The 16,947-nt window shown below is 36.3% G+C and overlaps 1 protein-coding gene across 1 annotated transcript in view; it reads right to left on the bottom strand.

Moving 5' to 3' along the window:
- TM9SF2 (transmembrane 9 superfamily member 2) overlaps window positions 1–16,947 on the bottom strand; it is a 71,316-nt gene that overhangs the window by 26,729 nt on the left and 27,640 nt on the right. Inside the window, exons 4-10 of the mRNA XM_049647493.1 lie at window positions 14,342–14,469; window positions 8,653–8,782; window positions 7,502–7,626; window positions 6,113–6,224; window positions 4,075–4,154; window positions 2,986–3,094; window positions 220–352 (exon numbers count right to left, since the gene is read on the bottom strand). Coding sequence (XP_049503450.1) covers window positions 220–352; window positions 2,986–3,094; window positions 4,075–4,154; window positions 6,113–6,224; window positions 7,502–7,626; window positions 8,653–8,782; window positions 14,342–14,469 — 817 coding nt within the window. The remainder of the gene's footprint in view (window positions 1–219; window positions 353–2,985; window positions 3,095–4,074; window positions 4,155–6,112; window positions 6,225–7,501; window positions 7,627–8,652; window positions 8,783–14,341; window positions 14,470–16,947) is intronic.

Raw genomic sequence — 16,947 nt, 5'->3', positions numbered from 1 at the left:
CAAAGGCTTGGTCTCTGTGCAGCTGTAAAGGAGATATGAAGTCACAGTTTTCCAGCACAGCTAACACTGCCCCAAGAAACGTATAGCCAGAGCACACAGATGTAAAAGCCAAAAGTACTCTTAGATACAACCTAGTCTAGCTACTTCACTTATGAAAACTGTTTTTCTAAACTATTTAGAAAAGTATTTTCTATTTTTTAATTGTCACTTAATACTTACATAGAGTCACGAAAGTCATTATTAAAATCTGTGTCCCTGATCCCAGAAAGACTGACAGCAGCATCCCTTTTCTTGGAGGACGGAATATATCACCATGAACCAGTTTCCAGCCAAATTCTTCCTGGGCATCCTCCTAAAAAGGGAATGAACTTGTTTAATTGATATGTGGTCACCAAAACAGCTATACAGTTTGTTCACTGGTGAATATGCTGATACAAATTTTTTTTAAACTTACAAATGTTAATATTGATTTCTATTCCCAAGCTTTATGTTATAAAGTTTGACTCACAGAGCTTTATATAGTTTTCTTGAATTGTTTTTAAAGGAATGTTGTATGTTAAGTTCCATAAATACAGTCATTGAAAAACTTTAAAAAAAAATACAAAGATAATGTGATACTTACCTAGTTCTAGTCAAACTTTATGATCCAAATTGATGACTTAATTTTTACTCACACTCTACCCTTTCCCCATCTACGTCTATTAATCTCCAAAATGAGCAAATGGTATTAGACTTCATGGCTACTTTGCCAGGTACAGTAGGCTTAAATATGAGCATATGAAGAAGTTTGTGTCACCAGCCCTAACTGCTCCCCTGATCTCAGATATACATATACAATTGCCTAAACAACAGTTCCACTTGGTTATTTAACAAGCATCCTGAACAGAATTAACCACAACTGAATGGATTTTCTCTCCCCATCTATATTTGCTCTTTCTGCAGGCCCCCAACCCTGTAGAAGCTCCATCTTGCCAGCTGTTCAGTCCCCAAAACCCTGGAATCCTCCTTGATTCCTTCTTTTAACACCTTGAATACAGTTCTTCAACAAATCCTCAGCTCTACTTCTAAAATATTTCAACAGAAACAACACTAGCCCCTGTAAAGACTCTGGCTTTCATGCTGAGTGAAATGGGAAGTTACTGGAGGGCTGTGAACAGGAGCGAAACAATCTGAGTTATATCTGAACAGATCTGCTCTGACCGCTAAAATAAGGGAGGAAAAAGGAATGGAAGAGGAAAAAGTGGAAGCAGGGTCGCCCGGGCCTGTATCCCATGGCACCTCTGTACAAATTAGGAAAAAAAATAGCATTAGCTGAGCGATCATTTGAAATTGCTAATTATGAGAGAGTATTCTGAAATTATTTTAATATTTAATAATCAATAAAAATAATGAAAAAGAGTCTTTAGGGTGGGAATGCTAAAAAGACAATAAATACTAGCACGTTCTTTTTCTAATTAGAATAGGACAGAAAAGTTGAGAAGAAAAAGCCAAGAAATCAGGAAAAGAAAACATAAAATCTGAGTTTTTTGTATTCATTACAAGTCACTATGAGTCCTGTGGAAATAATTGCTATAAAATGAAAAAGTATAAAATGTAAAACATTATACAACTTAAAATTCTTTTTTTTCCAAGTATATACTTATTTTGAGGGAGAGACAGAGAGAGAGAGTGAGCACATGAGTGAGGGAAGGGAGAGAGAATCCCAAGTAGGCTCTGCGTTGTCATCAAAGAGCCCAATATGGGGCTTGAACCCACGAACCACGAGATCATGACCTGAGCCGAAACTAAGAACTGGATGCTTAACTAACTGAGCCACGAGGTGCTCCCAATTTAAAATATTTTGAGGGGCACTTGGGTGGCTTGGTCGGTGGAGCATCCGACTCTCAAATTTCAACTCAGGTCATGATCTCAGGGTCATGGGATCAAGCCTCTCATCAGGCTCTAAACTGAGTGTGGAGCCCGCTTAAGATTCTTTCTCTCTCCCTCTGCCCCTCTCCCCTGCTTGCACACACTCTCTCTCTAAAAAAATAAAAAAACGAAAATTAAAAAAAATACACTTTGAGAATAAATGAGGTTGGGACACTAAATTACTTTGAATATACCAAAAGGTTGAAATGATAAAATTCAGTTAAAATTACTTTTGAAAAATTAACACACAAATAAAAATTGCCTGGGAGTTATTCCACTCAGCTTTGCTGTTTCACAAACTGGGGGCATGTTGGGAATGAAGACTGAGAGAGGTGACAGGACATACATGAATAGAGGGGACAGAACTGGAGCTGTGAGCAGTGCAGCTCTGAGTGCTTAGAGTGACTAAATTTCTAGAGAAGACCTCTAGAGAATATTTTTTAATGTTTCTTTTTTTAATTTATTTTTGGGAGAGAGAGAGAGTACGAGTGGGGAAGGGCAGAGAGAGACATGCACAGAATCCAAAGCAGGCTCCAGGCTCTGAGCTATCAGCACAGTCCTGACATGGGGCTCAATCCCACGAACCATGAGATCATGACCTAAGCCGAAATTGGACGCTTAACTGACTGAGCCACCCAGGCGCCCCTATAGAATACCAACCCTTTTGTGTTCGCTTCGGCAGCACATATACTAGAATACCAACTCTTTTTTTTTTTTTTGAGAGAAAGACAGAGCATGAGAGGGGGAGGGGCAGAGAGCGAGGGAGACACAGAATCAGAAGCAGGCTCCAGGCCCTGAGCTGTCAGCACAGAGCCCAATATGGGGCTTGAACTCACAGACTGCGAGATCATGACCTGAGCCTAAGTCGGACGCTCAACCGACTGAGCCACCCAGGCGCCCCTAGGAATACCAACTCTTAAGGATCATCTTCTTATTTGAAAATGTGAATTCAGGGTAACTTTTGAGAAGAATGTTTTAGAGGCAGATTCTGTCTAAAGCTATTATTTCAACTTTTCCAAAGAACAAAATAAGAACTATTCTCAGAAGACTAGAGAACAGTTCAAATGTTTCACTCACCGTAGAATCCATCTGATTATACCTGGCAATATCTTTATGCAGTGTCCGTAGCATAATCATAGCCACCATTCCAGACAAGAAGAGGACAATGACCAGGGAATTCATGATACTGTAGGAATAAGCATGTCAGGATTAATCTGTAGCTTTATTTCCTTTTCAAAATGTTTATTCAGGCACATTACAACAACATTGATCAAAATCAAAATTTGACTAAAAATCCAACAGATTCAATGAGTTGTGCTCTGTTATGTGTCCTTCTAGTGGATACAGAAGTTTATATAATTATCATAATAATCTTATAATTTGTTAACTAGAAATTTTTTAATGTTTATTTAGAGAGAGAGAGAGCGCACAAGCGGGGGAGAGGCAGAGAGAGAGAGGGAGACACAGAATCCAAAACAGGCTCCAGGCTCTGAGCTGTCAGCACAGAGCCCGATGCGGGGCTCGAACTCAGGAACTGTGAGATCATGACCTGAGCCTAAGTCAGAAGCTTAAACCACTGAGCCACTCAGGTGCCCCAAGAACTACAATTTTTTTTTGTCTATGGCCATTATTAGTAAATAACCACTATGCCCATATAAATGTAATGCTGCAAGGACCAACAAAGGTCTGTATCTTCAAGAAATTATAACAAATTTATTCAATAAATTAATGAGTGTCAAAAGGCCGTCAACAAAATAGAAAAAAGAGTGATGGCACCATGAGTAGCTTTCCAAACAAAAATTTTGAATCATGCTTTGAAGAGAGAGTAATTATAAGTAGACATAACATGAGCAGTAGCTTCTGTTCATTGAGCACTCTTCCACTTCCAGTAAGGTGCTCAGATGCTCTGTTTCATTATCTCTGTTAATCCTCAGAACAGTCTTGTGAAGCAGGTAACTCCACATAAAGAAATGGACTCTGATAAACTGGGTGGCCTGGACCGACTTACAACCAATGATTTAAAGCCAGGATTGAACACAAGTCTATCCAATTCAAAAGCCCAGACTTCTGGATAACTGGAGAGGATTACAGAGTGAAAGTGATATTCAAAGGGACAAAACACAGAACAAGCACAAAGCATAAAGTGGATTAACTCTGTACTCTTACCTAAACCACTGAATGTGGGTATGAGGCATAGATTCCAGAATATAGTCCCATCTAGAAGCCCATCTGATGTTTTTATCTTCCTAGGGGGGATAAAACAAAACAAAACTCTTTAAGCATTTGCTGACAAAGTATATTAAGAATCCAAACATTTCCGCTCAAAGCTTGACCTTCCATTCAGTTAACAAATGTAATTTCTCATTATCATAACTTGGTTTAGTCAGGAGTTTTAGAGAGTTTAGCTCTAACTCAAGTCTCAGGGAAAATCAAAATGAGATTAAGCAGCAAATAAAAACAGTAAGAATTCCTAAAAGTCCCTAGTTACCTGTATTTTTTAAAAGTCTTGCTTTAAATTTTAACTAGTAAAAGTTTAACTTAGATATCAAAATTTAGAGCTGTATTCATTTTTTTCAGAAAATTGAGTGGCATAACTTATTCTTTATGCTCTTTGATGTCATCTATCCATGTCAATGAGATACCAGAGTCATAATTTAGATACACTGAGCATCTGGCAGGTATCACCCACAATGAACTCTTAATACCTAAAAAGAAATACACAGTGTTTCTTGCACTAGGTTTGCAAAATTACACACTATAAAGGGAGAGTAAATGTCTCAACTATATTCAATTGGCAAGACAGTTTATAAAAAAAGAGGAGGAATACTGCCTAAGATTCTCATAAAATGAACTTCTACTTCCCTAAGAAACTTCTCCATTAATGAAAACACTTCCTTGAATTCCCAAAGAACCTATATAAATCATCTACTATCAGGAAATTCTCAATTAAAGTTTATATTAATCCAGAGTTAAAAATAGTGTTGCTGGGACACCTGGGTGGCTCAGTTGTGTTAAGCATCTGACTCTTGGTTTTGGCTCAGGTCATGATCTCATGGTTCAAGCCCTGTGTCAGGCTCTGCGCAGGTGGAGCCTGACTGGGATTTTCTCTCCTCTCTGTCTGCCCCTCACCTGCTCCTGCTCTCTCTCAAAAATAAACTTTAAAAGAAAAAAGTGTTGCTCTCCCAAATGCCTGTTGCATAAATCTTTGACATTTTCATACTACCTTCTATGCCTGTTTTCTTTATTTTCTTGTTTCTTTTATATATTTTTAAAATTTTTTAACGTTTTATTTTTGAGAGACAGCATGAGCAGGGAAGTGGCAGAGAGAGAAGGGGACGGAGCATCCGAAGTGGGCCCTGTGCTAAGCCCATGTGGGGCTCAAACTCACGAACTGTGAGATCATGACCTGAACTGGTGATGGTCACTCAACTGACTGAGCCACTCAGGTGTCCTTCTTTTTTTTAAGATTTTTTTTTAAAGTTTATTTACTTATTTTGAGAGAGACAGAGAGGGAGAGAGTGAGAGAGAGTGAGAGAGAAAGAGAGAGAGAGAACGTGCATGGGAAGGGGCAGAGAGGGAGAGAGACAGAATCCCAAGCAGGTTCTGCACTGTCAGCATGGAGCTCAATGTAGTGCTCAAACTCTTGCTGTGAGATCATGACCTGAGCCAAAACCAAGAATCACTTAACCGACTGAGTCACTCAGGTGCCACTAAAGATTTTTTTAAGGTTTATTTATTTATTTTTTTGGGGGGGGAGGCAGGGAATGAGTGGAGGGGCAGAGACAGAAGGGGAATGAGGATCCAAAGCCGACTCTGCTGACAGCAAAGAGCCCAACGCAGGGCTCGAATTCACAAACTGTGAGCTAGCTCATGACCTGAGCTGAAGTTGGATGCTTAACCACTGAGTCATCCAAATGCCCCAACCGACCTCTACGTCTATTTTCTTTTTCTACCTTTTGCTTTCTATGTATCTCTTATGACTTAACATTTAATCAGGTTCAATTCTCTAATCAACCATACTTCTCATTTAAATGGACACTTAGTTTTTAGTGTGATTATGTTGCCTGGTGCACTGACAAACTATTCCAAATCAGCTCATTAAAAGCTTATGTATTTGACAAGGTTAATCATTAATATTTTTAATTAGTTTACATAGTATGAATTTAGAATTTCTGAGTTACACTAGAGATAAAAACAAACTCACCTGGAAGCTAACAGAATAAGTATAGGCAATTTTGATCTCCCCAGAAGCCTTGTTACTTATATCCATGGGGGGTCCAGAGCAGTCCGGTTTATCTATATGGGTATGTTTGAAGCTGTGGGAGGAAACATTTTGGCAAGATGCTGATAAAGAACAGTTGAAAAAATGGGGTAAATGTTACAGATTTTGTATGTATTTTACAATGCTAGTGATAGTCAAGGGTGAAATTATTCATGTCATATTTAATAGTACAAATATTTGTTTTATATAAATAATGGGCTTAGTTGTAAGTATATGTAAATTATTATTCAAAATTAGAAACAAACTTTTGAAAGCACTATATATGAAGAACATTAAATATCTTAAAACAATAAAAACAAACACTGAGTGAATTTAAATTAACGGCCATCCAATAATGGCATGCATTTCTTAACCAACAGTAGCATGGGAAAAAGACTAATTCAATGGGGGGGTGGGGGTTGAGGGGAAGTCATGAAAAAAAAAATGGAATGCTCCATCAAAAACGGATCTCACAAATAACTGATAGGTACTTTCACACTAAAACTATTGACAACTTGAAGAGATGCTCTTTCACTGACTTGTCACATACTGGCATCTAACACTGCAAGGAGACTTTAGAAATGATGGCACTAATCAGCCCATTTAGGGGGCACCCAGTGGGCTCACTCATTAGAGCATGGAACTCTTGAGCTCAAGATCACGTTGGGTGTAGAGATTACTTTAAGAAATCGGCTCATTTGGGCATCTGATGAGAGGTCAAGTTGCAAATATTGGAAGCAGTGCTTTTCCACTATAAGAGGGAATGCTGCACCAACCACTCACGTTCTCCATTCCTGGCTGACACAGAAAAGCTGTCAAAACTTCCTGATTGAAAAACAGAACAAAAGACACTTTGGCTTGACTACTTACCATAACAGGAAAAAAAATATATTTATATGGCTTCTCTGGACAACCCACAACTCAGTAACAAATCACACTAAAGGGAGTTTTAGTAAAATCAATACTGAGATGTCAGATTATATGCCAGAATACTGATTTTTAAAAAGTTAACTGGGTCCCAAATATTTATTCTTTGGGAATAATTTCACTCACATTTATTTACTTATTTACTATTTTATTTTCATTTAATTTTTTAAAGTAAGCTCTATGCCCAAAATGTGGCTTGAATCTCATGACTGAGATAAGGAGTCACATGCTCCACTGACTGAGCCAGCCAGGCACCCCTTTGTATTTTAATTAAAGTAATCTCTACACCCAATGTGGGGCTCAAATTCATGACCTCAAGATAAAGAGTCATATGCTCTTCTGACTGAGGACTGAGCTGGCCATGCATCCCTCATTTATTCACTTTTTATCTATTTGTATAGTTACCTTTTTGGTTCAAGTTTGGCAGCCACTAATCTTGCTCCCATGGACCCAGTTTCAACAACATGATAATATATTTTGATGTCAACATGGTTGAAGATGTAAAATGTATCTCTTTCATGGAATTCTGACTGTGGAACAAAACTTAAAGGTAGAAAACTGGCTGCACAAGAGTCAAAACAAAACTTTAACATGAGGCACAACAAGTAGGAAAATTTGAGCTAGGACAGAGTTTTAGTCCTTCCTTATAAAAACGTTTAAGTTTTAAGCTGAAACTCTCCAAAAGCCAAAATTAATTGGGAGAGTACAAATTATGCTTCTTTAATATTTTAATTCTTACATATAAATACCTGTTAAGAAGAACACATCTAATATTTTCTATCTTTCCACTTATGATAAAACTTACAAAATAAATTTTAGAATATTAAATGTTATGAGCATACCAAAACTTACACATTTCAAAATTGAAACTTATAACTTCAGACTAAACCCACAACCTAAATAATTTAAGTGTGTGTAGTCAACTCTCCCAAAAGCATTAGCCAAACCAGTTTCATGATCAAGCTGATGCTAACTTCTACTACCAGGTCATATTAGGAGATTAAATCAGGTTGACCTGATTACACAAAATTTAATACACATCCCCAATAATTTTAATACTTTCTATAGTAACATCTTTATTATTGTTTTTAAATATAAAAGAATGGCTATAAAGGCATTTACTTTTTAAGAAAAGGTATAATACTAAACTCTTGCAATATATTATTTTATGGACTTGAATTTGTAATACAAATTTCATGGGCTTGTAATGAGGTCTTTTTGGCACTCGGGTAACCTTTTTTTTAATATATATAAGATTTATGCGTCTAACTTTTAATAGAGTCAGAACATACAAAGTCCTAGCCCTTAGCCTAGTGCTTAGCATGTAACAGACACTCAGTGAATGCTGAACTGAATCTGAATTATTTAGTGCTAGAGTTAAATTTATATATTGTTAATCTGGCTTAAGTCAAAGATCTAAGTAATTGTGCTTCAGACATGTGAATTGTACTCATACAATGAATGTAACCAATTTTGTCCAGGTAAAGACTGAATCCTTCTACCAAAAAAACCCATATTTTTAAAAAGTAGCATAGAGGTTTTTTTCACGAACTTACATTAATAACACAGGCATCTTTTGCATGGCCTTTATCTGTAATGTAACAGCCAATAGGAAATCCAGGATTACAGAACCTCTGACCATCTTCTACATCATAACACCATGTTACAGGCATATTATCCACAATCCTAAGCACAGAAATAAAAGTCAAGTTAGAAATCATCAAACGTGACTAACAAATACTGCTCAAAGCTGTGTTACGACTTCACAGAATTTAGATATCTATAAATGCCTTCAGATGTCAAAACTACAACAAAAGAATTTTGATAAAATGTAGTATTTCATAGGCAATAGCATTATGCCAATATTTGATATGCTGTAGTGAAGAAAAAGACTTTATAGCTTCATTGAAACTATAAATGTATACAGGAAAGAGAGTTTTATAAATTAATTTACTGCAGTTGCTAATTTAATATCACTATCTAGATCCGTTGAGTATAATTTACCTTTTGCAGAACACTCAAAAGCTCTAAATTAGGTGCAAAGCAATGTATCTAGTTCCTTGGGAACAATTTAATGGAACAGCATAGAAGCAAATGTCCTTTACTACTAGGTAATTCAATAAAAAGGGGAAGAACATAACTGCAAGATGTTCAACTTAAGGGTTGGGAAAAATATTCAACTTAAGGGCCAGTGAAAAAGTGAAAATTACAGTCTTAATCTATTAAGCTGTGTAAATCCAACTTATGTGTAAAAGAAATGCTGCTATAAAACTAGAGAAACAAAAATTTAAAGTGCTATAGTGACAAAGAACTTTTTTAAAAAGGGGATAAAAGGGGCGCCTGGGTGGCTCAGTCGGTTGAGCGTCCGACTTCGGCTCAGGTCATGATCTCGCGGTTCATGAGTTCGAGCCCCGCGTCGGGCTCTGGGCTGATGGCTCAGAGCCTGGAGCCTGCTTCCGATTCTGTGTCTCCCTCTCTCTCTGCCCCTCCCCCGTTCATGCTCTGTCTCTGTCCCAAAAATAAATAAACGTTAAAAAAATAAAATAAAAAAAAAAAGGGGGGGGGGATAAAAATAAAGAATAAAAGAATAAGATTCTGTAGCACTGTCTAAACTACATTAAAGTCCGAGCATGTGGTCCCCAAATGCCAAGAGCACACTACAGGATACAAATTAAAAAATATTACTAAAAATATACTAGCTATATTACAGTCATAAGATGACTCCAGGGCATGTTTTATTTGTTAATTAATGTATGCCTTAGGAAGTAAAATTATGATTCTATATGCACCCAAGGTGTACATTAATGACCTAATAAAACATGTCTCGTCACATTTAAATGCTATTTAATAGTACCCAATATACCAAATTTTAGAATCACCTTCACTATTAAGTTGCTTATTATTATAGCCAGCAGGCTAGCAGCTCCCATGAAAAGACTATAAAATATTAGAAGTATAAAAGCACTGCTACATAAAATAAATAATTCAGATTTTTTGGTAGCTTAAACAATCAGTTAATTGCTTTAATTTTTTAGATAGAGGATGAAATGCAATCAATGAATATATACAATATATTAATTATAATACCTTTATGCTTTCATAGCAGAGAAAGTACTACATAAAAATTACAGTGCTAGCTATAAAAAGAGAAATTAAGCAGTAATTGAGGCTTTTTTAAAGCAAGCATCCTAAATTTATCATTTACATAATGCCTTGACACAATAACCTTTTCCTGGTAATAGGAAGCATTTAAAAAAAGAACAACAAACACTTGGAAATAAATGTAATAAAGTTTAAAGAATATAATTTTCAATTACTGCCTTGCTAAGTTAGGGAGTAGTACTTAAATTTATAACACCAAAAATACTAAAAATCTTATTTTTAATCTTCACAGTGAAAAAGAAGGATTCAAAAGGATAAAGGTTGGCCCCAATTTTTTTTTTTTTTTTTTTTTTTACCATCTAGGACTTCTTTCCCTTATTTTCCTTTACCCTCCATGGGCTCCATATAAAACACTTCTATTAATGAAGCCTCATCCACTAATAATTTTTCCCCAATAAATTAAATTCCCAGAGTTTCCAATCAGAACAGAATAACCCATGTTATCACAATATATTCAGAAAATTGTAGTGAAAAGCAAAGAAGCTTGGCATTTAAGTTATTCTATATAGTTTTAACATGGGTACATTTACACTAGCTGTTAGGATTTTGAATTTTTAAAAACATTCTCCCACTGCTAGCTTGCTGAGATCCAGGATTAGAACTCACTAGACTAAAATACCTTCAAAGACCCCTCTCTGTCCAATAAGCTAGAAAACATAAGTACTGTGATACCTAGTTATATAATTATACTTTTATAAATAAAAGGTCACAAACACCTGGAAATTTGGGCAAGAAGTATAAGCACAAACCATGCAGAGTATAGCTGAAGGGAATTCGGTGCCTGGCACTAGTATCAAATACTAGTCTCAAGAATCAAGAAGTAGCTCAGGACAGAATAAGGCAAGAAAATCCTCAAATTGTGTTCCAACATCCCAAATTATGAATTAAAAGTATTTGTCAATTTAGATAAGAAAATTAACTATTCTTAATTAACTGTTCTCTAAATGGGTTGGCTTATTAGCTAATATTCGGTTATTGTAATCGTTTAAAAGGTAGTAAGGTTAAAAACGTCATGGGGGGAAAAACTACAGTTCATTCATGCAATGTAATACTACACAATTATGAAAAGAATAAGGTAGATACAGGTCTACAGATGTGCTTTTACATGACAAATGCCCAGATTTTCTGAAAAGAAATGTGCAAGTTTGCAGAATAATATACTTATATATTATAATACAATACTTATATAATACAATACTTATATAATACTTATATAATACAATACTTATATAATACAATACTTCAGTTGCACTATTTTAAACAGGTACACTCCTGTTATATGCCTGCATATGCACAGAATATCTGGGAACACATGAGAAATAATACTGCTACCTCTGGGGAACAGGATTAAAGAAGTTGAGGGTGGTAGAAGATGTTTACTTTTTACTTGATATTTTCCTACACTGCTTGTGTTTTTTCACAGATATATATTGTTTCATAATTTAGAAAATGATTATGCTCTCCCCAAACGTCTCAGTGCAAAGGTTAATAAGAAGTGCTACATTCACAATAAAATTCCATAACATAACACTATACTTTTAAAGGTCTTTCAGATTTCTAAAGGTTCATGCTATTTTATCTCTATCAACTCTGGTATCTATGCTGAAAATCAAGTTACACAGTAAAAACTTTCTGAAGTAAGTCAAAGACAGAAATATACTGAACTTAGGGTTCAACTAAATTGTCAATGTGAACCAACATTTTCCAAATGTGTAATGTACTGATTTAAAGACTAAAGCCCAGGGGCACCTGAGTGGCTCAGTCGGTTAAGCGTCGGACTTCATTCAGCGCAGGTCAAGATCTCATGGGTTATGGGTTGGGCCCTGTGTAGGGCTCTGTGCTGACAGTTCAGAGCCTGGAGCCTGCTTCAGATTCTGTGGGTGTCTCTCTCTCCATCCCTCCCTAGCTCACGCGTGCTTGCTCGCTCGCTCGCTCTCTCTCTCTCTCGCGCGCGTAAAAATAAATAAACATTAAAAAACATTTAAAGACGAAAGCCCAGGGGCACCTGGATGCCTCAGTCGGTTAAGTGTCCGATTTTGGCTCAGATCATGATCTCGTGGTTTGTGGATTTGAGCCCTGCATCAGGCTCTGTGCTGACAGCTCAGAGCCTGGAGCCTGATTCAGATTGTGTCTCCTTCTCTCTGCCCCTCCCCCACTCTCACTCTGTCTCTCTCTCTCTCTCAAAAATAAACATAAAAAAAAAAATAATAAAGACTTAAGTCCATTGTCCACAATTACCAGATGATATATTTGTGATACAGCTTAGAGTTTGGCTAATAGTTTCAGACCTGAAATCATAAACTCTTCTGATACAACAATAAAATGATTAATCACCAGCAAGTTTCAAGTTTTTTAGGCAGAATATAGCGTAAGTTTGCAACTGATACACCTATCACAAATTACTGAATCAATTTCATTATCAAATGCTAACTTCATAAACTATTTTAAATTGTTTATTCTTTTTATTATGCATTTTGGCATCAAAGAGTACCTATGTTAATTCCATCATAAATTAGTTAAAAATATTTCTAAGCTACTGAAGAGGTGCTTCTATTATCTTTAGGAGCAAGCTTCTTGACAGTATTCCAAGAACAGAGGGTAGAAGAAATAACTAAAAATCACCTATAGGCCTGAAGTCATTCTTTATTCTGTCAACAAGTGAGTAGCTATTAATAGCTAAACGGATAGAGTAGCTATTACTCTAAACGTTTACACCTCCTAGAGTAAACGGAGAATGAGGCTAACATGAAACTCTAAAAACTGAGCCTTAGATATCATTTTGAAGGCTGTTAACAATTTGAAGCAAACTGAAAATACCAAGGAAAATTTCAATTACTTATGAATAAGCAAATGTACCCAACTTACACTGATTCAGCAATTACATAGTATTCTCACAGTACCAAAGAAATGAGGAGATTTCAAGTTCTTGTTTGCACTGAGGCTCACAAGAGGAAGAAGCTGACACAAGTGTAATGGGCAAGTGTCCTTCCTTATTCCAACGGTGTCCTGCTATGAGAAACTTGTTCCCATCTGGTTTAGCAGACTGAAACAGAGTCTATCAAGGTCTGGCCAATCAGAATGAATTCCCCTAATTACAGACAGACTAGTTCATGGATGGGCAAGTGACCCAAGGTTGCCCCTCTCTAGGACTTTTAGGGGGCAAGATAGAATGACAGGCTCCAACCACAGTATTTGAGCCACAGGGTCTGGGCATGTCAAACTGAGATCAATGGTTCCTAACCTTCCTTGCACTGGGCAAGTGAGCATGAGATACTGATAGGATAAACATTCAAGAGGAAGTACATGAAGACAGTCTTCTTGTTCACTATCTCCAGTACCTTATACTTTTTAGAAGAGGCAAAACATACGTAAATTAGAACCCCACACAGAGTAAGGTATTTGTCAGCAAAATTATCTTGAAGAATAATGATCATACTTCAAAAGTTGGATTTTCAGACCCTTTTAAAAATATTCTACATTTGAATTATGTATAGAGTCAATACTACCTTATTTTTTTGAGTCAACTACTTTAGAAGCAAAAATAAAATAGGTTTAAATGCTTTTTGATTGTAACACAAACTGGTAAAGACCTAGTTAATGTAACATCACAGTGTATAAAATAAAAAACAGGTAACTCAAAATGTAACTGTTTTATTTGAAGCAGATGCTATGTATCAAACATTAAATGAGGTTCAAGTTTGTTTTCCCATGGTCTTTTTTAAGGCCTCCAAGTATAAAATAACAGTATTTTTCTAGATGACTGATCCAGGTCCTTTCCCCAAAGCATGAATATGTTCCTATTAAATACATGTGAAAAAAAGAAGTACTCTAGGTACCAGGTCTAGGAACCAAAAGAAGTACCAGATATTACAGTAATCTAAGCAGTTAAAAATGATACTTTAAGCTGTCAACCTTAGTAATCCTTGGCACCTAAAAGTCAGACTTCATGCTATTACTATCAACAAAAAAATCAACGGATTTGCTATATTTTATAGAGTTAATGAAGTAATTTATACAGTCAACAAAACAGAGGTTTCATCTAGAAAAGGAAAATACCAACAGTCCAAAATCTCCATGTCTTACCAGTGATGTTGATAATTCAGTAGCATGCTTTTTTTCAAGAATTCTAATTTTTGTTTGTCTTCAGCTTTCTCTGTATGGTATGTTTTTGTACAGACAAGCTTGCAGGTCTCCTCCTTATTAAATGTAAACTGTATTAAAATAAAGTGAAAAGCAAATTAAAAAATATCTAGGTCCTTCACACCTAAGCCATAAGCAGAGTAAAAATACTAGTCTTGTCAAATTACTTCAGTGCATTAATATTGATAAATATTGTAAAATTTCTCATACTTCAATTACATTTAAATTTTAATCTATTTCTCTAAAAATCTAAATCAATTTTTCTTTTGATAAGTAACAGTTTTTATTTTTATTTTCGATAATTTGAATCCACTCACCTTTTGAATGTAAATGAACCTTAAAAGGGGAAAAAAAACACATGTAGAACAAAATGGAAATCAGTTCTTCTATAGTAATGGCCTCTGATGTTTTGAAATTATGGAGTTGAAGGCTTTCTAGTAATAAGCAGACAAGTTTTTATGCCCATATATTCATTTGATGGATGTTTGTTAAGTGCCCCCTATGAGCCAGGTAATAGAGATTCAGCAGTAAGTAACAGACTGTGATGACACAAGAAAAAGTCAAATTTGGATGTCTAAAACTCAGGGTAAATGTGCTTCTCTTTTTACACACATTTGAAAAGACTGTCAATTTTCATGATCTTATTTAAATAAAATTGAAACAAATAAGGTTTAAACAAAAATTGATAATTTAAAAGTTAAAACACTAAGGAGTCCTCCAATTTTGGAGCCTAGGACTTATTTCATGTGTAAAAATAATGGTATTCATAACATACTGCATAATGTAAGTTTACTTTATCAAGATCCACTTATGTCTTCATTTTAAAAACGTATTTCTGGGGCGCCTGGGTGGCTCGATCGGTTAAGCCTCTGACTTGGGCTCAGGTCATGATCTCACGGTTCGTGGGTTTGAGCCCCATGTCAAGCTCTGTGCTGACAGCTCAGAGCCTGGAGCCTTTCAGATTCTGTGTCTCTCTTTCTCTCTGCCCCTCCCCCGCCTGCACTGTCTCTTTCTCTCTCTCTTTAAAAAATAATAAACATTAAAAAATTAAAAAAAAAAAAGTATTCCCTAGTTTTCTAAAGGCTGTAATTTATTAAACTATATATAGTCTGTAACTGTATACCATTCAATAAACTCAAACTTTATTACATGGAGTTAAAAAAAAAACAAAAAAACCTTGCATATGTTTCACTTTTAAGCAGTTCAATCCTTTGCACATGATTAAAACACCTAAACCAGTTTTTGTGCATGAGCTGGCAGAGGAGAGCTTCAAGCACAGCCCACTGCTGCCACCTGTCAGCTAAGAGTTAAGTTTTGTCTACATTGCTACTTCTGTAAATGTAGCAATGTTTGTGCAATTATCTAATATTCTTAACCTTATATACACCTTGTAAGTTCCTTTTTAAAGGGAGGAAAATGAAAAAAAAAAGAAGTATACATACTAAGGAATTAGAGGGATAAGTGTCAAATTTACATTCAGCATAGACATTGCTAGGTATACTAAAAGTGGCAAATCTTACGCCTCAATCCAGTGCTTACTGGGTTTAGGCAAGCCAACTCTGTGTTCAACTGTGAAGGAAAATAGTAAAACTAGAGAGGATGTTTAATCATCATAATAAGCATTTATTAACTCATGTAATCCTCCCACCTTTGAGGTAGTCTCTTTTGCTGAATCCTTCTCATCTTCCTCACCTAGTAACACCAAGTGCCCCAAGGCTCAATCCTTGGAATCCTCCTCTTGTCTATACCCACACCCCCTTGGGGATCTCATGAGTTCCTGATACACTGATTTTTACACCAATGATGATTTTCAAATGTATATATCTATGCTGAACCTCTCCTCCAATGCCAGACACATATATTCAAGTGTTTACATCTCTATTTAGATGCCTAATTTCCCATTCCCCCCAAACCTGCTCTTCCCAGACTGTCCCGTTCTAGAAAACAGGAAATCCACACCCCACATGCCATCCCTTAGCAAATTCTGTTGTACTGACCCCACCTTCAAAATGTAGCCAGCTTTTGAGATTCTGACAACACAACACCTACTCCTATACTCCATGCTCTGAGCTATTATCGGGTCATACATTATCTCTACGATTGTGTCAGCCTCCTAACCAGTCTCCTGGCTTCTCTCTTTGCTCTCCCATGGTCCTCCTCAACACAGCAGCCCTAGTGATCCTGTTAAAATTTAAGCCTACTCAATATCCTTCAGTGTTAACCATCTTGCTCAGATATACAAGCCAAAGTCTTTACAGTGGCCTAGGAGTTCCTATGTGATATGGTCCCATTGTTTCTCTGCCCTCATTCCCTGCTATTCTCTATCTTGCTCACTCGCTCAAGTCACACCAACTATTTCTGTACCTTCAGCCCACCAGGCAAGCTCACATCTTAGAACGGGTGCATGTGCTGCTATCTTCACAGAGAACATTCCCCCAGATATTCACATGGTTCACTCCTTTACGTGCCTCAGGTCTTTTGCTCGAATGTTACCTTCTCACTCAGCAAGACTTCTGCTGGCCCATTTAAAATTGCCAATTCTTCATTCA

This window comes from Panthera uncia, assembly GCF_023721935.1.
Source record: "Panthera uncia isolate 11264 chromosome A1 unlocalized genomic scaffold, Puncia_PCG_1.0 HiC_scaffold_16, whole genome shotgun sequence".
NCBI classification, from domain to species: Eukaryota; Metazoa; Chordata; class Mammalia; order Carnivora; family Felidae; genus Panthera; species Panthera uncia.
The sequence above is the reverse complement of the archived record's forward strand: the minus strand, read 5'-3'. Positions and strand labels throughout refer to the sequence as shown.